Source organism: Poecilia reticulata, linkage group LG4, assembly GCF_000633615.1.
Source record: "Poecilia reticulata strain Guanapo linkage group LG4, Guppy_female_1.0+MT, whole genome shotgun sequence".
NCBI classification, from domain to species: domain Eukaryota; kingdom Metazoa; phylum Chordata; class Actinopteri; order Cyprinodontiformes; family Poeciliidae; genus Poecilia; species Poecilia reticulata.
The window spans coordinates 11,640,988-11,665,764 of record NC_024334.1 but is presented as its reverse complement, the minus strand read 5'-3'; the positions used below and the strand labels follow the sequence as shown (position 1 = coordinate 11,665,764).

The 24,777-nt window shown below is 40.2% G+C and overlaps 2 protein-coding genes across 4 annotated transcripts in view; both read left to right on the top strand.

Annotated features, from left to right (window-relative positions):
• LOC103463334 (pyroglutamyl-peptidase 1) overlaps nucleotides 1-3,200 on the top strand; it is a 9,005-nt gene extending 5,805 nt beyond the window's left edge. The window contains exon 5 of the mRNA XM_008406618.2: nucleotides 1,724-3,200. Within this exon, the coding sequence (XP_008404840.1) occupies nucleotides 1,724-1,919 (196 nt within the window). The 3' untranslated portion in view covers nucleotides 1,920-3,200. The remainder of the gene's footprint in view (nucleotides 1-1,723) is intronic.
• A 2,328-nt stretch (nucleotides 3,201-5,528) lies between these two features.
• Nucleotides 5,529-24,777, top strand: LOC103463333 (UPF1 RNA helicase and ATPase). 3 transcript variants are annotated; one of them, XM_008406616.2, is made up of 24 exons: nucleotides 5,529-5,890; nucleotides 6,434-6,576; nucleotides 7,903-7,992; nucleotides 8,650-8,817; nucleotides 10,888-11,068; nucleotides 11,161-11,322; nucleotides 12,464-12,551; nucleotides 12,809-12,907; nucleotides 13,021-13,129; nucleotides 14,587-14,746; nucleotides 14,830-14,948; nucleotides 15,037-15,201; nucleotides 16,042-16,156; nucleotides 16,725-16,868; nucleotides 17,656-17,869; nucleotides 17,955-18,072; nucleotides 18,809-18,965; nucleotides 19,083-19,225; nucleotides 19,920-20,094; nucleotides 20,162-20,243; nucleotides 20,325-20,489; nucleotides 20,701-20,909; nucleotides 21,358-21,480; nucleotides 22,393-24,777. In XM_008406616.2, the coding sequence occupies exons 1-23, from the start codon at nucleotides 5,720-5,722 to the stop codon at nucleotides 21,475-21,477; spliced, it is 3,297 nt and encodes a 1,098-aa protein (XP_008404838.1). In that variant the 5' UTR covers nucleotides 5,529-5,719; the 3' UTR covers nucleotides 21,478-21,480; nucleotides 22,393-24,777. The 3 variants fall into 3 exon arrangements, with proteins under 3 accessions (XP_008404838.1, XP_008404839.1, XP_017159922.1); XM_008406617.2 differs by having other exon boundaries at nucleotides 5,720-5,890; nucleotides 12,464-12,548; XM_017304433.1 differs by having other exon boundaries at nucleotides 5,720-5,890; nucleotides 22,505-24,777.

Genomic DNA, 24,777 nt, shown 5'->3' with positions numbered 1-24,777 from the left:
TGTTTTTATGTTGTATTAGCTTCGTTGTGTTGATGCATTTTGACGTGCTTCAATTTTACGCCGCAACACGCAAACTTCCCTATTCACTCAGTGCGTTATAGTTCCACATCGCTTAGCATTTGTTGCTGCGCGTTTGTGAAGGAAAGAGGAGACCAGCTGCACAGGCAGGCTGCGAAATGAGATGCAGGTGATCGGTATCGGCAACAAGAGATGGTGATCGGCGATCACCGACTTTTCACGGAAATCGGCCGATTATGATCGGTGGCCGATCTATCGGGACACCTGTTCATCTGATTATGTACTTTTTAAATATTAAATGATTGATAATTGTTACTTGAGTAGACCTTTTACCTTTTACCTTGAGTAAAAATATGATGAAGTAGTTCTACTCTTACTTTGGTGTAACTTTGGTTCTCTGTCCATTTCTGCTGATATGAAACGTTTATATCGTGATGCAATTTTCAATCATATCGTCCAACCCTGTAGATTCTGGAATAATTGTTTTAGCAGCAAAAATGGAATAAAGGCGTTATAAAAACCCATTGTGACCAGAGATCGACGTAGCTCAATAGTGAAGGAAGAAGCCAGTAACACTGTTGGTATTGAGAGGATCCTGGTTTGAATCGTGGCCTTTGCATGTTGGATTTTCTCTTGGTACTCCAGTTTATTTCTTGTTTGAATAATTATTGGTGTAGTAAAATTGATGCAGCATTAAACTCTCATGGTTTCATAGTAATTATGATTTAAAAGCCATGTACTAGTTCTACAAACCTTCATTAAAATGTGTAACTGGAGCAGATTTTAAGTGATTTCACGCTGACTGCATGTGAAATGTGTTGCAGCAACAAAAATAGGGCATCTTGAATAAAAGTGTGACCTTTGCTTCTGTTCCTGTGATCACACTTCAGCAGAGTCGCTACAAACCCAAAGGAAAACCTTGAATGGATCTGAGCAGCAGCAGCGACTCGTCTGCTCTATTTATTCCCAGAATGTGATGGGAGTTTACTGGTTTTAATTTGCATCGCTTCAACAAAATTATCACTTTAATAATATCCCTTTGAGTCCTAAGTTTCAAATCTCAATATTTTTGCTTATTTTAAATGTACGCAGTTCTTTAAATATCCTGTGAGTAAATGTATTTACCCATTTATCCATAAAACTGGAACTTTCAATATCTAACTAATTATTTTTGCAGTTTACCGTCTATTAAAAGATTATCTTATCTAATTAATTTCACTCCCTGCTACAGTGGGGGTGAAATTACCGTAATGCAAAATGTATATATTTTTGTTCAGTTTTGACTTAATTTGATCATTTCAATATTAATATTGTTGTGTTGAGACCATTTTCATGCATTGTTACAGATCAATAAACTTTAAATTCTGATGAATATTTAACTATGGAACTGGAAGATATTTTAAATATCCACAATAAATAAATAGAAACAAAAAATAATGTGAATTATTAAGTTTCTGTAAACAAAACTGTCCTTCAAAATAAAGACCAGTTGAGACCAAATCACCAAACTGAAGACTGTTATCATCCAGTTCTTGGTAGAAAAAGAGAAAAACGATAAATTATGCAAGTCAAAGTTATTGAGCTTGTTTAATTTACCATGTTGATTAATTGATTTATTGTTTAGGCGCCAGGCCCGGCTGCTTCCAGTTCAGTTCCTGGTTTAATTTAATCTCTTCCTTCGTCCCGTTTTCTGCTCTTTTCTCAGGTACCTCTGCGACTTCACCTACTACACGTCTCTGTACCTGAGCCGCGGCCGCTCCGCCTTCATCCACGTGCCTCCTCTGGGAAAGCCTTACAGCGGGGAGGAGCTGGGCCGCGCGCTGCAGGCCATCATCAGGGAGATGCTGGAGCTGCTGGACCAGGCGGAGGACCAGATCCGCTGCCAGCAGCACATCCACTAAGTGACCTCCCTGCAGCGTCTCCAGCCCAGCCACACAAGAGTAATTGCACTTGACCACAAGTAGCCAAAACTTCCTTTTCTTGTTGTTTTTTTGCTCTTGTTTACTGAACTTTTGAGATTTGGCTTTTTTTTTTATATATCACTATATATGTTTCTGTTTTACCTTCGTCACTTCATGTCTCCCAGCGGTGAGAGGATAAAAAAGGAGTCTAAAGGCAACATTTAAGTTTAAAATATGATTTAAAAGAGATGCACGAAAGCAAATCGCTGCTTTTGTTTTATATTTGGTCACAAGCGGAGATACAAAGTCTGAGATGTGACGTTAAATACGATCTAAAGCCCAAATGTGACTCCTATTAATGCACCTTATAGGGTTAGGGTTACTGTGATGGCTGTAGGAGACACATCTGGGAATCTGTAGCATCAGATCGAGATTTTTTTTTACATGTTCAATTGCTAAATACCTAGAAGATGTCCATGTACATAACACAACATGGTTTAAGTAGAAATGTTTAGCTGTAAGCTTTGTTCTCCGCCACCTTTTGAGCTCATCCGTCTTCTTTCCCTTTTGGTGTTGAATTGTTTCCGAGTCGGTTTTCTTTATAAGAAGTTGTGAATTTGCCTTCCTTTACAAAGGTTATTTAAATCAGGGAACGGGTTGGTTCCAGCTCATACTTCCCCAGTTTGTCGGCCCAGTTCTGACAGAAATAAATAAATCTGCCCCGCTGAGATCTGACCCCGGACTGTGCAATGAAACTTTACGGATCTCGTTCACTGGAAACCTTCTCAAAGTCCGTCAGGATTCTATTACGGCTGCACACCTGTTCACAAAATGCTCACGTTTTTAGGTTTCCTGGCAGAATTTAAAAATAAATGATTTATTTTAAGGTTAGTAAACAAAGAAAATACTGGAAAATGTTTGTTTCTCCCATTTTAGTGTTTCAGATCAAAGGAAATCTGAGTCAATGATTCAAATTTAATTTCTGAAAGAAACATTCTGGCCCTTTGGAAATTTATTTTTCATTCATAAACAGTTTGGTTTTTCTTTTTTCCCCTTTTAAAAAACACTATAAGTAACTTAAAAACAGCATTTTGTTTTTACAGAGTTTCTATTCGTCTGATATTCAGTTTAGTTTGATATCCTGAAACAAAAGCAAAAATATTCAAAAAGTGTAGGGTATAAAAAGGTTTCACCCCTTGGACGTTTTATTGCTGCTTTAACAAATCAGTCATAAAAAAGCAACATTTGTATTTTTTCCACTTTGTAGTAATATGGATCTTTTTTAATTGTCTTTATTTTAACAAAATCAGTTTTTCTTTTACATCTTTTTTGTTTATTTTTTTTGTCAAAAAGTAAAATTTTCTTGATCATGATTGATTTATAAAATCTTTAAACAGAGTAAAACATCCAAGGAGGTGAATATTGCAGAATCAAAGCACTGTTTCATATTTTAATGCAATAAAATCATGCTGGTGTAAAACCAGAACTACACACCGATGCTACATTTCCATATAATTTCATGCTTTTTTTGTATTTAAACTCGAGATGCTTAAATATTTAAATTAATTGCGTCTTATACTCGTGATAAAAACTGCCAGCAGTTTGCAGCTCGAAGCCAAATGTAGTTTTTCTGTCTTGGTTGTGCAGCTTTTCCTTCCTGATCCAAACTCTGACCTCAGTGAGTCACGTTTACTGTAGCTTCTTATTTTAAGTGACATGTTGACTTGCTGAGTTTTCAGTCAGAACTGGGCCTTTAACTTTATTTCTGTTGCACTTTCTGTTTTTTGTAAATTGGTTTAATCTGTTCTGAAACAGCATTTGTCAAACAATGTGAATAGTTGCATGTTTTTCTTTTCATTTTCTGTCACTTTAAATCGAATCATGTAGCTTTCCACGACCATTTTAACTTGTTTTTTTCTTTTCAACAATTATGAGATTTTTAAAGATTTTTATCTTACCTGTGAGTTTTACTTATTCTTTTTTATTATTATTATTATTATTATTGTTATTATTCCAGAGCTTTGTGTTTTGATTTGTTACATAAACAGGTTTCCCTTGTTGCTGTCTCGTTTCTTTTAATACTAAGGACAGTTTAGAGCGCTTCACTTCTTTCAGTTTGCCTCAGCAGCTTTTTTAAACTTTTATAGCTAGACTTGTTCATGTTTTAACATTGTTACACAGCTTGGATTCGTTGAGTTTTAGTAAATTATCCCTAATTTGAACACTGCCGTTTATATGTGGATCCAGGTAAGAGTTAATTGGATCGTGGAGCCACCTAAATTTCATCCAGTCATTGTGTTTAAGAATCTTTGCAGTGATTAAACCTTAGAGCACAGCTTTCTCCTGAGTTGTTGTAAATATTGGCAGGTTATTGTGTGGCTTTGTGAGGGTTGTGAAGAAAGCTGCCTGCAGGTTTTCTGCCTCAAGCTAACCTTTGAGGTGACCTCTGACCCTCTCCTGTGCCTTGTTGCTGTTTGTGTCCTGAAAAAGGCCTTACTAATTCTCCGTGGGTCAGATCTGAGAAGTATTATCGATGCTGTCCGTACAGACGTGTGGCTACCTCACAAATACTGTTTGGGTTTTAATCTCAGTGTGTGCTCAGTTGTGCACCTGCATCATTGCTCTGTGACATGTTGACGGTTCTCTGAAAGGTTTTCTTTGTGTTATTATGCACTGTTACAGTCTTTAATCTCACTTTGTAAATGAAAGGCTTTGAAATAAAGAAATTAAATGATAACATTAAATATCTTTCTGTTTCATTTTCTTACAACTCAGCGGTGATGCCGAATAAAAGCACTGATATTTATTTTAAGAATACATCTTGGAGAGTTTCTGAACATCAGCTTTCAAGTATTGGCACAGATTGAACCGATTTCTGGGCTTTTTGCCATTCAAACACACAAATGTACTTTGGCATAAACCAGGAAACGGGAAGGATTTCCAATAGCAGTTCATCTCGCCAGTAATCTGATGCCTCTGACTGAAGACTGATGCCACATGACTCATGACATTCCAACAATTTAATATTTGGACAGCAGAGACAATACTCTAGAAATTCCTGATTGACACCATTGGTTGTTAGCAGTCACTGCTAATCCACCTCATTTACTTTTTCTTTTCTTTATGTCTGTCTGGTGAAGAAATGTTGAAGTTGGGGATATAATCGATGGAAGAAATGGTTTGAACTTCATCCCTTTCTCGTTGGTTCATCAGCAAAGTTTCCTTTTCAAATCTTTTGGTAAATCAGGTGTTATTTGAGCTTTTAAGATACTACTCAGCTGCTCCCAGTTGTAAAAACATACATTTGTTGCTACTGTTATACATAATAACAACTGTTATGAAAATATTAAAGACAAAAATGATTCCATCTGCATCCACATGAGTACTGCCATCTGAACAAACGTTTATAAAAGGAATAAATCAGAGCTAACGTAACATAACTACGGAACATGGAGTCACCACAAACCCAATTCTAGAAAATTAAATAAAAAGAAACATTTCTAAAAAATCACAGAGTGAACACTCTTTTTCAATAATCTGTCTGTTGTTCTCCCAATCCCCCCACCTACCTTGGTTACGTCACACGTTGCGCGGCGCAGGGAAGTTCGTCACCGCCGCTGGGCTGTTGGTCCCGCTGAAGCTATCGAGGTTCTGATCGTTTCCATTTTTGTTTGGGTTCAAATTCGGACTCTTGGCGACGCTTTCTGAAAGATAAATCAACAAATAAACACTTCGCACTGTTTAGTTGTCTCTTACGAGCACCGGAAACAGCAGAGTAAAGCGAAAGTTAAGGGACGAAAATGAGTGTGGAGGCGTACGGGCCGAGCTCCCAGACCCTCACCTTCCTGGACACCGAAGAAGCGGAGCTGCTCGGAGCGGACACCCAGGGCTCCGAGTACGACTTCACTGACTTCACTCTTCCGAGCCAGACGCAAACACAAGGCCAGACCCAGAGCCAGTTGGACGGACAGGTTCGAGGCTTTCATTTTCAGCAGAAGGCGCGGTGCTGACGTTAGCTTGCCGCTGCTAGCCTGCTATTATTAAAACTACTAGCCTCCTTAGCTTAGCTTAAGCTAACGTTTGCTAAGACCGTTAAGTACACTCTTAAAGTTGCTCCATTTGTCTCACCTCCTTATTCCTGATAGCTAAATCAAAACGGAGTCACGGAAATATCTCCAGTTGTTTGGGATGACAGTAGTTTCACCGTTGACAATCTGTCAACGTGTCCACATCCTCACTGTGCGCCTTCCTCAGCCGTTAGCTGGTCTGTTAGCACCGAGTTTGCCTCATAATGATTGTCTCTACCACATGTTAGAGGCTAAAATATTATTCTCAAGCAGAAGAGCAGCTTCTCTGGGGAAAGTTTACTGAATTATAACTAAACATGTTAGGAGAAGCTCGTGCTCAGGTGAAAGTATAGTTAGCTGTAATGGCGCTTATGGAAAAAAACGCATGTGGAAGGTGAAAATCACAGATAGAATGGACCAGTAATTTATTCCCTACGCATTCGACAGATCAATGGTCCTGATGAGGGTCTTCACAATGGAGGAATGGATGATTCTGTGGCCAAAACCAGCCAGTTGTTGGGCGAGCTCAACTTTGAGGAGGATGAAGAAGACACCTACTACACCAAAGATCTTCCAATACACGCATGCAGGTACCGTGAGAGGAACCAGAACATGCTGGGGTGTTCTACTGCTCTGTTTTTCTCCATATTATTCCTCTAACACTTAATCCTCTGTGTCACCTAAACCCGAGACACATTTTATCATTCTAACTATGTTAAAGTAGCACCTTTCAGATGAACCTTCTGGTCATCCATCTGTTATTTTTGGTTAGTTTGGGGTCAGGTTGTGGGGACAGCAGCCTCAGCAGCAGGCACTCAGCCCAGCTCCTCCAGGGGAATCCCCGGGCATTCCCAGACTAGCTTAGAAACATAATCTCTCCAGCTTGTCCTGTTTTTTTTCCTCTGGCGTCCATTGTCTGTGTACATATATTTTTAGTAGAATAACATGTTGAGTGATGCAGAGCTTTTCTTGTATTTAAGATATATTTGTGCAGCCTTAGTGATGATGGAGACACAGAGGGGAATCCCCGAAAGACTTTAGATATGTGGCTCAAAATACTCATCCGGGAGTCTTTCCAGTTAGTTGGAAATATTAACAAAAGCATCAGCTGATCAGACCTGTTCTTTGTTGCATCTCGGTGTCACTGGATTCATTCTTCCAGCTTCTTTCAAGCAGCTTAAATAAAAATTGTCTTATATAACCACAATGAGAAAGCAGTATAAATAAGGCTAAAGTTTTGTAGGTTTTGGCTTTAAATTGTGCTGCAATGTAAGGAAATTAAAACTGATTCACAGAGGAAACTAGTCTTCCAAGTTGACTGGATATAGCATGATTTGTATGATCTGTGGTCCAACATCATGCTTACATACATTTATGTATTTTATAAATCATTTGCGGTAAATTCTCTGTGTTATTTTTTTAACAATCATATAAATCAGAGCTCTTGTGTAAGCAGTCTGATCCTGGGAAGAAAAATGTATCGTTTCCTTCATTGGTAAATAATTTTTCATGTATGTAGCAGCTCTGCAGCTTCCTGCATTAGTGGCATCTGTTTTATTGGAAACTATTTGTAACTTTACTCACTACTTTGTGCAGGTTTGTTTCAGATTAACACTCCTCTGTTTACAGTAATGTTTTCCTGTCCTGCATTTTCTGAAAGCGCACACTGCTGTGATTTTGACTTGTGAATGCCACAGTGACCCATAATGGGACAATGTTTTCTGTTGAGCAGTGATCAGAAGGAGGCTGCTGTTGACCATTAACATTTTACTAAAGAGGGAAATCAGATAAATACATTTTTGTAAAGTTGTTTTGCAGGATCAATCCGTGGTTAGAATTTAAAATAATGTCATATTAAATGATGTAAAATGCTAAATATCTAGATTTCTGGGATGAAACGTGTCTTTGTCTTGCAGCTACTGCGGCATCCATGACCCAGCGTGTGTGGTGTACTGCAACACCAGTAAGAAGTGGTTCTGTAACGGCCGTGGCAACACGTCTGGCAGGTCTGTGGTCTCATCTTCCTCTGATCATCACACCATGACTGTGGCAGCAATAATTAGGAAATGTTGGCATGAAAACAGTCAGATTGTTGGATATGTATGATGAGATGTGGTTGTGTATTTTTCTGTTGATGCTGTCACATTGAAGCCGATATTACCAAACGTGTGGTTTATTACTAAATTACTATATCATGTCATTAAACCAATTTTAAAATGTGTTATGTAGACCAATTGTCATGCATCATAGAATACTATTAATAAACACTACAGCTATTTAAAAAATCAGAGAGCACTTAAAATGATCAGTTTCTCTGATTTTACTTTTTATAGGTCTATGTTTGAGTAAAATTAACATTTTTCTTTTATTCTATGAACTCCTGACATGTCTCTGTAATTCAAAGCAAAAATGTTGTATTTATTTGCATAAAATGATAAATGGTCAAAATAATGAAAAAGATGGAGAGAAAACAAGTTAATATTCATTTAGAAACAATAATACTAATGTTTTAACTCAGGAAGAGCTCAGAATCGATATTTGGTGGAATAATCAGGAGGTTTCACTGAGGTTCAGTGCAGTGGGCTCTTCATTTTTACCAGAGCTGTTTATATGTAACTATTTCTGCATCTTTGGTGACTTTGTGTCCTTTGTTTCCCCTCCAGCCACATTGTGAACCACATGGTGAGGGCCAAATGTAAAGAGGTGACTCTGCATAAAGACGGGCCTCTGGGCGAAACGGTGCTGGAGTGCTACAACTGCGGCTGTCGCAACGTTTTCCTGCTGGGCTTCATCCCGGCTAAAGCCGACTCTGTGGTGGTGCTGCTCTGCAGGTAAAGGAAATCAATCAGAGGCTGGTTTATTACTGCTCCTAAACTTTCTGTTATACGTTTCTTACAAACAAGATATGATGAATGTTCTTAACTTGAGGAGAGAAGTCTATTGTAGCACCTATTTCTTGTCCAGCGACAAGCGTCTCTGCTGATTTCGTTTAAAAGCAGAGATTCACAGTTCATGTATATTTCTGTGGGGGAAACATTGACAAAATCTAAAATGATTGTTTTAGATTCTCTTCTCTTTCAAATCTGCTTCTAAAACAGGATTCAAACTTTGTTTAGATGATTAACCTCAAACAGTCTTATTTATCCACTAGTTGGTTCTCTATTATGGAAAGTAATACATTTAATTAAATTTTAATAGAAAAAGAAACTAGGAAGTTACCTGAACTGCGACAACACTGGAGGTGTTGATGTGTGAACAGAAACACTCTGATCTCTGGAAGAAAACTGTATAATAATGGTTATATTTACTTTCCCTTTGGGATTAATAAAGTATTGTTTAGTTGCCACATATCAGAAAAAAAACCTGTTTAATTGAACAAAGTTGTATTTATTTTGCTTCAGGCAAGTTAAAAATAAGTTGGAACGGACAAATAGTTTTGGTTTGGGTTCTTTGTTTACACACCTGTTGCAGTGTGACGTGATGAGCCTCGGCTGCCTCAGTCCGGCTGGTAAAAGAGGCTCAGCTGCAGAATTAAATATGAGTGGGGATATTTAAACACTTGCTGACCTTTGACCCTTACAAACCAACCAACAGCTGATCTGATTCACTTATAAACAAGTCCAGTGTCTCACACTTCATCAGAAGCAGAAATTAAATAATTCTCAGCAACCTGTCATTCCGGATTGTTTTATTTTAGTTCGGCAGTTTGCTGATTTATTCGTCAATAGGCTGAAAATGTGCTGTTACATCCACACATGATTGATTGTGTTCCAGTTTCCATGCATCATTTGTTGGAGCCACTTTTTGATCTCATTGTGTGTGAGAATCACAGCAGCATTGAAATGTCTTTAACGTAGCGTATTAAATCAGAAGAGCACTCTGTTTCCAGTAAATACTCTCCAGTAAAAGTTGCAATTAAATTCTTTTAATTAGCTTTTTCTTATCCGAGTTAGATCACTTTGTGGTGTTTTAAATATTTCAGCTTTGTTTTAGGGCTGAAACGACTAATCAGATTATTTGATTATTGACATAATTGTCAACTAATATAGTAATGATTAATTAATTAGAGTATACAAACTGGAAAAGAGGCTGAAAAATCAACTTAAGTGGAGAAATTAAGCCAGAAATGTTCGAAATATCTTCTATTTAGCATTGAATATAAAAATCAACTTTATTTGACCCAAAACTCCTCAAGTGGTTTAGTTTTAGCTTCAGCTGGTTCATATTCACTAATAAAATGTTTACTTTATTATTTAAAAATTTTATTTGAATTGTTTATTTGCGTCTTTTAATGTATTTCTAACATTATACAAAAAAGCTTAAAGTTGCTAAATGACAAATCTGCCAGATTTTTATTCAATTAATCATCAGAATAGTAGATTCACTAAAGTAATATTTAGCTGCTGCCCTGCTTTGTTATATCCCAAAGTTGTTTTCTTTGCGGTGCTGAAGGTTCAGGATGTTTTAGTCCATTTAACTTTAAATGCTCACCAAGAACTTTCTGGTTTCCAACCAACAGAGATAATCACATCTTAGCAGCTTCTGAATTGTTCTCCTTTGCATCTCAAAACCTCGGAAAATATATTTTATTTGCCTTTTTCTGGGTAAGAAAATCTGAGAAGTTGATGTAAAAGGTCAAAAAGCCAGAAAGTTTTGTGACTACTTTGATTTAATTTGTTTCTAAAGACAGAATTACAAATGGATTAGTGAGAATCTGTTCAGTGGGAGCCTTCAGATCACAGCTCATTTTGTTACATCTGGGTTAGTTCGTGGTGCAGCTGCAGGCCGAAGCACGGGTTTGTGTTGGCACAGCAAGTTCTAAAATATCCACTGATTTACAGATCATGTTATTAAATCGTCTTTGTTAAATATTTACTTTCTGAGTTCATTTTCGCGTGCAGGCAGCCGTGCGCGAGCCAGAGCAGCTTGAAAGACATCAACTGGGACAGCTCCCAGTGGCAGCCGCTGATCCAGGACCGCTGCTTCCTGTCCTGGTTGGTGAAGATCCCGTCGGAGCAGGAGCAGCTCCGCGCCCGGCAGATCACCGCCCAGCAGATCAACAAGCTGGAGGAGCTCTGGAAGGTAGCAGCGCCGCTCTACGAGAGCGGGAAAAGCCGTCTGCTGCTTAGAGTTACGGGCCGGCTCGGTCTGACTGCGGTTTTTTTTATTTTAAGGACAATCCTGGCGCTACTTTGGAAGACCTGGAGAAACCCGGAGTGGATGAAGAACCCCAGCATGTGCTGCTGCGCTACGAAGACGCCTACCAGTACCAGAACATCTTTGGCCCTTTGGTCAAACTGGAGGCCGATTATGACAAAAAGCTAAAGGAGTCACAGGTACAAAATACATGAGGAGAAGAGTTTGAATCGTAAACGATGAAGAAATGAATAAATGGGATTTTTGCTTCTTATCTCAAACATTACTGCACAGTTTTTTCTTCCAGGTTATTTTTGACATTTTGTGGAGTTAATGAAACCTCTTAAGCATTTCTGTAATTTACTGAAACTTTAAACATTCCCTCGATAAGCTCCAAATGAGTCAAATACTGACAGTTCAGTTTCTGTTTTAATTCAGTCTCTTGTTTTTAATTCTGCAGAAGCAAATTGTATGATTTGTGATTCACTTTGTTATTTGAGTTTAGCATAAAGTTAAGGACGTACTGTTATCCAAAAAATGGGATAATTATGAAAAGTGCAGCACATTGTTTTTCTTTTGTGATATATTTACTCTAACAGTTTCCTAAAACCCCCAGATCTGCTGCTTTTAATCATTTCATCACAGAAACGACCTAAACATGACAAACTTAGCATTTAATAAAGCTGCGTATGTTTCTTTTTTTGGCTGTTTTGTAATTTCTGAGTAGAATGAAAGATAATAATAAACAGGAAAATATTAACTTTACTGAAACAAACTACTATAGGCCTAATTATTTAGATTATCACTACTATACATGGAAAATAACAATGTACAGTGTGCAATATTCACCAAAATTACTATAAACGAGAAACATCTTATTAGAGTATTAAAGGTAAAGTAATGTGTTTCTGAACAGACCACTAATCCTCAATGACTAAAGATGAAACTGCAGTTATTTTTAGTAAATGCAGAAACTCCCTCCCTCGTTTCTCTACAGCGTTCAGACGACTTTATGTTGAGTCCTGATAAAACCGGGTCGGTTCTGTTCGCCGCCAGGCTCAAACGTCTCCATCGTATTCAGAAGATCAATTTACGGTTGATTTGATTTGAGGAGTTTTTGATTGATGTGTGTAAAAGTAGCAGGAAAAAAAATCTCAATGACTGAACTTCCTTCCCCTGCAATTCAACACAGCAGCCATGGTTGCCATAGCAACGTTTGTCACCGCAATAAATGGGAGAAATGCATGAGGAAAACTCACATTAGTTTTTATTTTTAAGCACCTGCAGCTTTACTGAGCCTTCTTCTGCAGATGTTCAGTTGTTGTTTGTTTTCTTTTCCAGACTCAAGACAATATAACCGTCAGGTGGGACCTGGGGTTAAACAAAAAGCGGATTGCATATTTCACACTTCCCAAGACGGATTCAGGTGGTAATGCTTTTAACGTTGTTTCCTCCCGTGGTTCTGTGGTGTCGCTGTAGCTCCCTCCAAACTCCCCTCAGTCATCAGACTTGCATGCAGCCTCCCTCCCTCCTGCATTTTTTTGGTGGCATCCCTACATTTTTTTAAAAATATATTTTTTATTTTTTTCACCAGTGTGTTGTCATGAGTGATGGGGCGTGATTGATGTTTTTGTTGCTTCTTAGCGTAAACGGGTCAGTAACTTGTTTGTTTTTGGTGAACCCCAGATATGCGGCTGATGCAGGGCGACGAGATCTGCCTGCGCTACAAAGGAGACCTGGCTCCTCTGTGGAAAGGCATCGGTCACGTCATCAAAGTCCCCGACAGTATCCTTCACGTTCCGTGCAGCTCCAGCTGTGCCCAACAAATCTATGTAATGTTTAAACATCATTAAAACTGCAGCTGTGTTGTTTTTGTCCTTAAAAGCTTGTTTTTAAAGACTATGGGGATGAAATTGCCATTGAGCTGCGCAGCAGCGTCGGAGCGCCTGTGGAAATCCCTCATAACTTCCAAGTGGATTTTGTTTGGAAATCAACTTCCTTTGACAGGTTTGTGACATTTTTAAAAATTTAAGTTAGAGGTGCACCGATTTATCGGCCAGCCAATTTCCTTAATTTTGGGAGATCGGTGATTTTTACATGTGAAGCAGCTCTTATCCGCTGATGTTATCAACCTCGGCAAAAGTCTAAAAATCGGCCTCTGTGCTTTTATTTTCTCCCGTTAGAGAGGTTTTACTGACAAACCGTCCAACCAGGTTATGTCTGCACATTTACAGTTAACGATAATCACCCCATTGTTGCAAATTCAGCAACTGTCTTGATCTGTTGAGCAACATTTCAGACAAAAATCTGGTATTGGCCAAAATCGGAATTGGCAAGTTTGGCTTTTTAAAAGATCCGCAATCGGTGCAGCCCTAATTTAAATGATAAAAATACAGGCAGTCTGGGAAAGTCTCTGGTTTGTTTCAGTTTTAATATATGCTCTTATTTTCTGGAAAGAAGAACTTCCCTTCTTTCTCAGTTCATTTTCCATTATAACCTAACAAATACATGTTTAAATGACCAGGAGCCTCAGAAAAGTTATGTTTAAAAAAATATAATTTTTTTAATGTTTTATATAATTAGAATTATTTTACAATTATATATTAGTTTGAGCTGCGTATCAGTGTGTGAATGTGGCTGTAGTGTGAGGCAGTTGTTAATAAATTGTTATTAATTAGGAGATAATTGGTGTTTGATGAAGATCGAGGGCCTTGTTTATTGAAAACTTTATATTTGGTCCAGAGATGATTGGAAAACAAGTTTCATCTGCGATTCATTAAACCGTGAATCTTCTGGCCAGTCCTCGTCTGCCAATCAGGTGGCAGGAATCATGATTTATATTTAATAATTGTAATAATTTGTAGCTTCAGTCCCTTAAACACAGAATTGTTAAAAGATTTATGAAAAATAATATTTTGTTGGCAACAATATTGATTGAGCAAAAATAAACACAGAAGCCTAAATGCATCAGAAGTTTGAAAATGTTGTGTGTCTTCTTTTAAAAGCTCTTGTTGGGGAGAAAAGGTATTTAATGATCGCATACAGGGCTGCACGATTTTAAAAAATATTGCAGTGAAGACATCAGGTGCGATATTCCACTTTTCTTCTTTCCTCCGTCTCTCATCTGAGTCATCCTCTATTTGAGCTTTAGCTTTTTTGGTAATTTCTCATATCCGTCTCAAAGTCTGGAAAACGGCAGTATGGAGAACATTTGCTCAGATTTCCATTCATAATTGTGATTCTAGCTTTAGGAAATTAAATCAACTTAAAAGTCATAAACATTGGTGGGTTCCGGTGATTATTTCAACTTTGTCTTAATTTAAATATAATTGTAGTTTCCAGTTCAATGGCTATCTTACTTAAAAGTCCTTATTTTAATGTAGTTTTAAAATATTTTCTAATTTAGAAGCTAAAAGTTGCACATCTGGACTTTTTTCTGTACTTCCTGTTGTGTTTTTGCTCAGGATGCAGAGCGCCCTGAAGACGTTTGCCGTCGATGAAACCTCCGTGTCCGGTTACATTTACCACAAACTTCTGGGTCACGAGGTCGAAGACGTCACCATCAAGTGCCAGCTGCCGAAGCGCTTCACCGCTCCGGGCCTGCCGGACCTGAACCACTCACAGGTCAGAGCCAAACTCTGATTAGCCTCCATCTAATGTTGTAGTTTTCTAATTTATTTGTATTAAAACCTCCACCCTTTGTCCAGGTTTATGCTGTGAAGACTGTGCTGCAGCGGCCGCTCAGTCTCATCCAGGGTCCGCCTGGCACCGGCAAGACCGTCACCTCCGCTACGATCGTGTACCACCTGTCCCGGCAGGGGAATGGGTGAGACGCATCGTCCTTAAATTTAGACGCTCTCCAGGTGCCACGACTCCCTACAGCAGTTTTACCGTTTCTGTGTTTGGTCCTGCAGACCAGTCCTGGTGTGCGCTCCCAGTAACATCGCCGTGGATCAGCTGACGGAGAAGATCGACAAGACCGGGCTGAAGGTCGTCAGGCTGTGCGCCAAGAGCCGGGAGGCCATCGAGTCTCCGGTCTCTTTCCTGGCGCTCCACAACCAGATCAGCAACATGGACAGGTCAGAGGAGGAGAAGGAACTTCTAACGCCTGAACGTGTTTTAACTGTTGTTGTTAAGTCAGTTAATCAATCAAACTTTATTTATAAGGCATTTCAAGGTGCTTTACATCATAAAAACACTAAAACATAAAGATTAAAACGTCTTGGAGTGCCTTCGTTACACATCAGAATGTTGTTGATGTTTCAAAAGCAACTTCAACCAGGTGGGTTTTTAGTCTAGATCTAAAGGCGCTCAGTGTTCCAGCTGTTCTGCAGTTTTCTGGAAGTTTATTCTGGATTTGTGGTGCATAGAAGCTGAATGCTGTTTGGTTTTGGTTAAGTTATAAAATGGTAACAATCATCTGGGCTGAAACGATTAATAAATAGTTACCTGGACTGAACAGACTCAAATAAATAAATTTCATTTGGTGATAAAAGCAACATATTCAAAGCAGTAATTAAAACGTTATAAAAACATTTTTCTTTTAAGATAACACTTTTGTCTGTAAATATGTTTTAGCCAAAACTCCTGAAATTGCATTTTTAGCTTTGTTTGGTTTTTTCTTTTTATGCTATAAAATAAATGTTAGCTGCAGCCTGTCAGTCATCGTCGCTGCAAGTCTTTGCTCATGTCTTCATATTCCTGTGGTTGATCTAAACTTTCCTAAGGACTCAAACTTTTGGGACCATCATGTTAAATTATGAAAAAGAAACTAAAAACATAAAATCAAAACCAATAAATAAATTTTAAATTTGTTCAGATGAATGTTTCTGATATTTGTGATTGCTGCAGATGTAAATGTTGTTGATTCAAGCGTTGAACTGTGGGTGAGTTTTGGCGTCTCCTCTCGGTCTCTGCAGCATGCCAGAGCTCCAGAAGCTGCAGCAGCTGAAGGATGAGACCGGAGAGCTGTCGTCTGCTGACGAGAAGCGTTACCGGGCCCTGAAGCGCACCGCCGAGAGGGAGCTGCTCATGGTGAGAGCTCAGGGTTCTCTGATAACATCCATAAAACCGTGACGGAAATAAACTCTGTTTTGTTCATGGTGTCTGCATCCGTGAAAGGTAAATAGTAAGTTGGTCTCTTGTGGCACAACTATTTAATATGTCGCTGTTTTTCTGTCGGGGGAGAAAAGTTTGAGTCGTGCGCAGACATCTTGATTGTGTTTTTGGTCCGATTGAGGCTACCGCTAGCTAGCTGCTAATTTACCCTTGCTAGCTTCCTGATTTACTTCTGTCATGAGTTGGTAGGAATTTAACACCAGTTGTCTGGTTAACTGTTGTTTTTGCTGTTGGTTCATTTCTGTTGCCAACCCATGTGAGGCTTTGATGCATTCAAAGAGCCATATGGAGTGTAAGAAGCACAAACATAAGTTTCAGTTTTTCCTAAAAAAAAGAAAGAAAATGACTGAACATGTTTAGTTCGGCCTACAGATGTATCCTAACCTGTTCAAGGAACAATAGCCGTTAACTTGGCTTGTTGAACGTGGTGTTGATGCCGTACAGACAGAAGGAATCAATCTTCTGCCTCCTCTTCGTTGTGCAGAACGCTGATGTGATTTGCTGCACCTGCGTTGGAGCCGGAGATCCCCGTCTGGCCAAGATGCAATTCCGGTCCATCCTGATCGACGAGAGCACCCAGGCCACCGAGCCGGAGTGCATGGTCCCGGTGGTGCTGGGAGCAAAGCAGGTACAGGAAGGCACCAAAACGGCCACCTCCGTGCTAAACGCTGCTTCATGACAGAAACGACTCCAGTCCAGTTCATCAGTCTGACGGATTCTTTAAATCCTTGATTGAATTTCAATTCAGTGTTTGATATTCAAACAGCAATAATTTACAGTTTGATGTTTTCATACACCTGATGGAAAAATACATTTTCTTTCACCATCTGAAGTTAAATCAGACCAAACCTCTCTTGTTTTTTTAGGTAAATTCAAATTACCAAAATTATTTAAAATATATTTGCTAAATGCTAGAAAACTTGGCAAACACTTTTTTAGAGATTTTCTTTGTGGTTTAGCATTTAATTTGATCAGGAAGGTAATTTAAACATTGAAACAATTAGTATTGTTCTTAATTTGTCAATATGCTTATTAATCTGTGTAATTGAGTTAAATGTTGGTCTTTACTTTTTATGTTCAACTAAGTTAATGAAATTGGGGGATTTTTGTTAAACTAGTGTTTTATTCTTGGACCGTCGGAGTGAGAGACATTTCCAAACATAAAGTTTTGTTATATTTTAGTGTTTATTGTCTGTAAAATACCATCAGAGGACATTAATAGACAGGAATAAGTTATTTCAGATAATCATGAAGTTTTAGTTGATTAGTATTGTTTTTATTTTAAAAGTTAGAAAACTTACCCTGAAGATGTTTTGACGGTGTTGGACCTTCACTGTGGGAAACGTGTATAATTCCCGTTTCGGTTGTGAAGTTCTGCCCCACTCAGCTGTCTGACCGACTCGCCTGTTTTGCAGCTGATTCTGGTGGGCGACCACTGCCAGCTGGGTCCGGTGGTGATGTGTAAGAAAGCGGCGAAGGCAGGTTTGTCTCAGTCCCTGTTTGAGCGACTGGTGGTGCTGGGAATCCGGCCGATCCGCCTGCAGGTCCAGTACCGCATGCACCCGGCTCTCAGTGCCTTCCCGTCCAACATCTTCTACGAGGGCTCCCTGCAGAACGGCGTCACAGCAGGTGAGCCCAGAACATCTGGTTTCCTCAGGTCTGGTTCCTCCTGCGAATTGGCAGGTTAAAGAAAACAAATCTCTGCTCCTCCCAGCTGATCGCATCAAGAAAGGCTTTGACTTCCAGTGGCCGCAGCCGGACAAACCCATGTTCTTCTACGTGACTCAGGGTCAGGAGGAAATCGCCAGTTCTGGAACCTCATACCTGAACAGGTATCAGCAGCCGTCTTCTTTCATAATTTAATCCAAAGATCAAAAATATTCACGGATATGAATCAAAGTCAGGGAGCTATCATAAAGAAAAACCAGCGATCGCAATTAGCAGTTGGTTCAAATAAATTAAAATGAGCTCAGTAATTTCCTTTGATTAATGATTCATGTTTTTCTCTGTAAACAATTTTGTTTACAGAGTCATTAAAATCCATGTTACACTGCAAAAACTGAAAATTTTACCTAGTACTTTTTGGTCTAGTTTCTAGTGCAAAAAAACTAAACAAAATTAGCTTAAAAGTAACTTTTTAGCAGAAAACAGGAGCTTGATTTAAGTAAAAAAAATTACTTGATATTGAAGCAGAAAAGCTTCTTATTACTTGGTTTAGTCTTAATTCAAGTGTACTAAATATTTGTAGTACTGCAAAAACACGTTCTGGTTTTTATTTCCATTTTATTTATTGTTTCTAGTTGTTATTTTGGATATTTAAAATAACTTCCAGTTCCAGTGTTAACTATTCTTTACAAAATTAAAGTTTGTTAGTCTTTGAAGACACCAACTTGCATTATTTGAAAATGGCCTTAAAACAACAATAGTATTGTTTATCGCTGGGATAATTTATCCTCCAGCTTAAGCTCTCACTGCACTCTTTACACCAGAACTACTGATCCAATCTGTAACCATTTGTTTGCCGTTTCCTCTGTTTTCCATATTTAATGAAATGCTGATGTTTTCCAGGACGGAGGCAGCAAACGTGGAGAAAATCACCACCAGGCTGCTGAAGGCGGGAGCGAAACCGGACCAGATCGGCATCATCACGCCGTACGAGGGCCAGCGCTCCTACCTGGTCCAGTACATGCAGTTCAGCGGCTCCCTGCACACCAAGCTGTACCAGGTCATTAACACCGAACGTTTGCAGTTTATTCAAACTACAACAGCCCAGCAATGACCGACCTTTACCCAGGACACTATTTGGTCACTTCAACTCTTCACTTGTGTTGTTTCTGGACAGCAAGTGGAAATCGCCAGTGTGGACGCCTTCCAGGGCAGAGAGAAGGACTTCATCATCCTGTCCTGCGTTCGAGCCAACGAGCATCAGGGCATCGGCTTCCTGAACGACCCGCGGCGCCTCAATGTGGCACTGACCAGAGCAAAGTGAGTCACCCTGCAGAGAACGACGCGCTGCAGGGAAAAAACTAAACCAAGTTACTGTTCAAGTTTCTATTGCAAATACCTTAATACACATTGAATAAGACAAAATCAAGCAACTTTCCAGCAAGAAATAGGAGCTTGATTTAAGTCAATAATGTCTTAATATTGTTGAATATTAAGAATGTCAATGTACCATTTCATCCACAGATTATTTTACATATAGCCAGATATTTTTCTCATGCTAAAATGAAATAATTTGCCAGTGGAACTAATACATTTTCATCAATATCAAGGAATTATTGGCTTAAAACAAGATCCTATACATATAATTTAGTTTGTCTTATTTCAAGATAATTTGTGTAGAAGCTAAACAAGAAATACTTTAAGATGTTGTATTTTTGCAGAGCGCGACTGAAAACATAAATAAACTGAGTTATGATGCCTGTAAACAAAATTGCCCTTTAAAAAATATATTAGTAATCAATATGGAAACTATCGTTCCAGTTGATTAAAATATGGATTTCTTTCTTTATTTGACAGCGGCCGAATCTCTGATTCATATCTTTGAACATTTTTGATCTCTGGATTAAATTATTAATAATTTTGCGTTTATAAATACGAGATGACCCTTTTATTGTTTTTCATCTAATCCAAGTCCAGTATTAGTTTTAGTCAAGATGTCTTGTGCGTGTTTAAGGTACGGCGTGATCATCGTGGGGAACCCCAAGGCGCTGTCCAAGCAGCCGCTGTGGAACAACCTGCTGAACTACTACAAGGAGCAGAAGGTTCTGGTGGAGGGCCCGCTCAACAACCTCAGAGAGAGCCTCATGCAGTTCAGCAAGCCCCGCAAGCTGGTCAACACCATCAACCCGGTCCGTAACTCACCCACCTGAAGGTTTCCCTCTGTTTTCAGTGAGCTAATGTTGTTGTGAATGTTAGGGGGGACGTTTCATGAGCACCGCCATGTACGACGCCCGCGAGGCGCTCATCCCGGGCTCCGCCTACGACCGCAGCAGCGCCGGTATTTATCTGACATCACAAGCCGTTTGATTCTGCAGTCGTCTGTGTTTGTCCTGGACTGATGTGCTGAATTCTGTTCCAGCTGGACGTCCGTCCAACATGTACTTCCAAACTCACGATCAGATCGGGATGATCGGGACCGGGCCGGGTCAGATGGCGGCCATGAACATCCCCATACCCTTCAACCTGATGATGCCCCCGATGCCTCCGCCCAGCTATCTGGGTCAGACCAACGGCCCGGCTGCAGGTACTTGGAGCGTCTTCTCTCTCTGTTCTTAGCTTGATTTGTGTCTTTGTGACTCTTTAAACGAGACACTGGATGTGCAACGTGCAGGAGCGTCTGCAGCCAGAGAGGAAAACATGGAAACTTCTGGAGTGTTTTTTCCAGCCTTATGATGATCATTTATCTGGATACTTGGTTTTGTAGATTTAATTTTTGTCTCTTCCTCCGTCTTCAGGCCGCGGTGCCATGAAGGGTAAACCTGGCCGTGGAGGAAGGCAGCGGGCCCGCGGCTCGGCTCACCAGGGCAACGGGCCCAACAGCCAGGTCAGCCAGGACGGGGCTTCCCAGTCCTTCTCCCAGGGGCCGCTGACTCAGGGCTACATCTCCATGAGCCAGCCCTCTCAGATGAGCCAACCTGGCCTCTCCCAGCCAGAGTTGTCCCAGGTAACACAGATTTAACCACATCTACCGTTTACTACACAGAACATCGAAACTTAAGGTTTTTATTTTTATTTTTGTGATGTTTGAATAAATTCAGTTGAATTTCTGTTTACAAATTAAATAAACAGTTTGAGATGCATAATAAATCCATTTATCATTAGTATCTTAACATTCAAGCAGCAAACTTCTTGAGATGCAGTGACTGTTGGCTAATTATTGGACAACCATGAATTAAGGTTCTTTATAATATACTTGGAGATTCTTGTTGTTTAATAAAGATAAACATTAAGACGTCAAATTAAAATAACTTCAATAAATCCCTGTGGTTCAGATGGAAATAATCCATTTTCTGTCTCCAGTAGCCGTGTGAACTCCTCGTTATCTGGGAAATGTGTTTTCCTCATCATGCTGATGTTTTTCTGATGCTTCCTGTCTTCTTCTTCTTCTGCAGGATAGCTACCTGGGCGATGAGTTCAAGTCCCAGATCGACGTGGCTCTGTCCCAGGACTCCACTTACCAGGGTGAACGTGCGTACCAGCATGGCGGGGTGACCGGACTGTCACAGTACTAAAGTGTAAGTAGCTGCAGTTCACTCACTAACGCATTTATTTAATCAGTTAGAGAATCAATCAGTGAAGGAGCAACTAGAGAAACGGTTGTGTTATTTTAAATAGATTGAGATGCGACACAAGAAAATTATTGCAAATTCTCAGCTTCCTTTCATAAAATGACCTGGTTTATTTCTCACCATAACAGGCCTGGTATTAATATCTGATATCAATATTAAGTTTTCATAACGGTGCTGCCTTAGTATACAAAGATCTGTAATTAATTTGGAAAATCTATGAATAATTAAATATATAAAATGTTTAAAGCTGGAAATGTTCCATTTTTGCACTTAAAGTGGTCGGCTGAGTATTAATGTTTTTATTTTTGATTTGGTATTAATCAAGACACGAAATCAAAATAAACTTTAAAGCTGCAGAATGTTACGTAGATTAAAAAATGTTTTTTACGTATTTGTTAAAACTTGTTGTGGCAACATGACGAAGATAATCTGTGAAAAGATCGATCTCCTCCACATCCTCCTTGTGCTCCCGACCAAAAACAACCAATCGGACCCAGGAGAAGCGTCTTAGAGCTGTCAATCATGCTCATGCACTCGCCGCTGAATGTGCTAATATCAGAGAAGCAGTTTAGTGTTGCAGCAAAACCATTTATCTGCTGCCATCGGTAGCCACGCTACCTGCCATCAGAGAGAGACATGATTGACAGCGTTAAGTCCCGCCTCCAGGCTCTGATTGGTTGTTTTCAGTTAACACTGGGAGAAGACAGAGGAGCTTCATTTGTTTTTTTTCCCTCCTATCTGTCTCCTACCGTACTGTAACAACATAATATTTGAAAAATAGATTTTTTATTAAATATACATTCTGCAGCTTTAAATACAAACAAAAATCAATCTGAAAAGCGGCTTTCTGTGTTCCAGGTTGCCTGAAGAAGGGAGCTAGGCTTGAGCTGAGCTTAGTTCATCAGCTTTTTAATCTGGGAAATAATAAAAACATAAAATGGATACCTGTTTTCCTCTGCTACATCCGAAGCACCACCAAGTGAAAGCGACGGGATAGCGAAACCAAACCGATGACCAGCGAGAGAATGGGAGGGTAGAAGAAGAAGAAGGAGGAGGAGAGGGCGCTAACAGACGGGCAGCGAGACGGAAAGAGGCCGCGTGAGCGAGCGAGAGAGAGAGAGGCGGGAGGCGACGCCCGCGCTGAGTGAAGGAGGAAAGTCGAGGATCTGGCGGCATCAGGTCGGGCTGCTGAGGGAAACAGACGAGAGATCCGCGGTCTCTCCTGAGAATCCAAGAGGCTCCGCTCCCCCCAACCCAACCCCGGCCGTCCACTCCCGAAGCTTCTGGGAAACGCTCCAGGATCAAAGCCAATCAGTGGAATTTTTAAGAACTCTTAAAATTTGGACAGAAACTGTGTCAGAAACAAAACGACCCTCCCTCCCCCCGACCTCACCTGGAGGCGGGCCGACCGCCAACCTGCCTCAACGTCCCAGAGAATTAAAAACGATTCGGCTCGTCAGGGGAGGACACCCCGCCGGGCCCGGACTCCTCGGCAGCCTCCGCAGGAAGCAGCAGTCGACTCTCCCTCTCAGAGGACGCAGGAACACTCCAGTCTGACGTCGAAATGCCTTCGTTTGCCTCGGGAACCGCCGGCGCCGCCACAGGGTCTCCAGCGAGGCGGCGGCGGACGCGGCGCGCGGACTTCAGGCAGGCATGAGACGCACATCCCGCCGACCGACCGACCGACGTGGTGATCGCCACGGGACAGTTTTTCTTCTCTGAATACCTTTCTTACCACAGAGCACAAAATTGCAACAAAAAAAGAAAAATAGTTGGTGAAACTATCAAAACATGACCAGCAATGAATATTTGGCTCGGTGTCATTTGATGTTTCAGCTTAAGGCTTTTTTTTCCTACTGTAATCTCACGACAGCGAGTGGCGTTTCGCTTCATGACCAGATTTATTTCATTTTATTTTTGACTGTACTCTGTGTGCTTAGATTGGCGGATGCTTAAACGCTTAGTGCTGAGGGGATCCTCGGGGGGGGAAGTGGGTTTTTCCACACCCACCCGATGAACGAATGCCACTCGAGTTGGGATAAGTGTGGAGGGAAACGACGAGGCAATCGATCCACTGAGAGGTAGAAAAGGAAGGTGGCTGAGGGAGAAACCAGTTCAGAAACAAAATATTTATGACGAAAAGATGCGGCTGTTTGGCCAAACTACCGTGGAGTTGTAATTCTGGATGAGATTAACCCTGTAATTTAAAAACTTCCTGATCAGCAGGAACGCCGCTAGCTCTGATCAGATGACGGCGGGATGAAAAATAAAAAAGATTAAAATGCTAATCAGTGCCTAAAACCATTCAACCTTCAGATAAAAAGCTGCAGCACAGACATGAATGTAGTTCGGACTTAAACTACCAGCATCTGACGACCCGTTAGAGCAAGATGGCCGCCACAGAAAGGAGTTGTTGTTGAATCAGCCAGGTTGATGTTGGTCGTGACTAAAAGCCACCTTCCTTCTCTGTGGAGTAAAAACAGGCTGGTAGAGTTTTTTACCTTCAGTGGCGTTTTGATTTGTCCAAAGCTGTTCTGCTTGCTTTATGTATTTTATTCCTTTTTGGAGATTTATGATGTTTTAGCTTCCTGGATATCTGAGAGCCTTTTTCTTGTTCAATCAGTTGCTGCTGTGTGCATCATGATCAGCGGGTGTTGTTGTTGTTTTTGGCCCATTTTTACAAAAGATTTCTCTTTTGTAGCATTTTGCTGGCTACAGGAAAGAGGCAGATGCCGTTTTCCTTCCCTCACCTGGACTTTTGTATCCTCCTCAAACTGTCTGATGGGATTGTAGTTTTGTAAGCAGCACTTCCTGTAAGAATGTAGTCCTCACCTGCTTCTCACGCCTGCAGACATGTGACAATCCTGTTCTGGGTAGATGACGTTTAACTCAAGAGTTTTTGACATCCGGCTCTCATTTGTGCTATGAATTATTTTAACCCGCTCCACCGAAGGCCTAACATGTTGATAGCTTTAATGGAAAACGACGCCCTGATATAGTTTCGTAGTTTTTCCATCATCGCAGTGGCGGTCAGTTGAAACGCGCAGTGATTTTTATTTTAGAAGTGATTCAGTAGATTTGCTCAAACATCTGTATCCGATCTGAATATTGGAGTTCAGAGATTAAATTCGTGGATTTAATGTGATGTAAATAGCGTTTGAAGCAGTGGATATTCTTTGCAGTGCTGTTTTATCACGACGGTGTTTCCCTTGGTAACTAAATCAATAAAGGTGGTCGATTTGA

Coding starts and splice junctions, on each gene's coding strand:
- LOC103463333 (XM_008406616.2), top strand. CDS start 5,720: ATGAGTGTGGAGGCGTACGGGCCGAGCTCCCAGACCCTCACCTTCCTG. Junction 14,747..14,829: donor CGGACCTGAACCACTCACAG/GTCAGAGCCAAA, acceptor CCCTTTGTCCAG/GTTTATGCTGTGAAGACTGT. Junction 20,244..20,324: donor CTACGACCGCAGCAGCGCCG/GTATTTATCTGA, acceptor ATTCTGTTCCAG/CTGGACGTCCGTCCAACATG.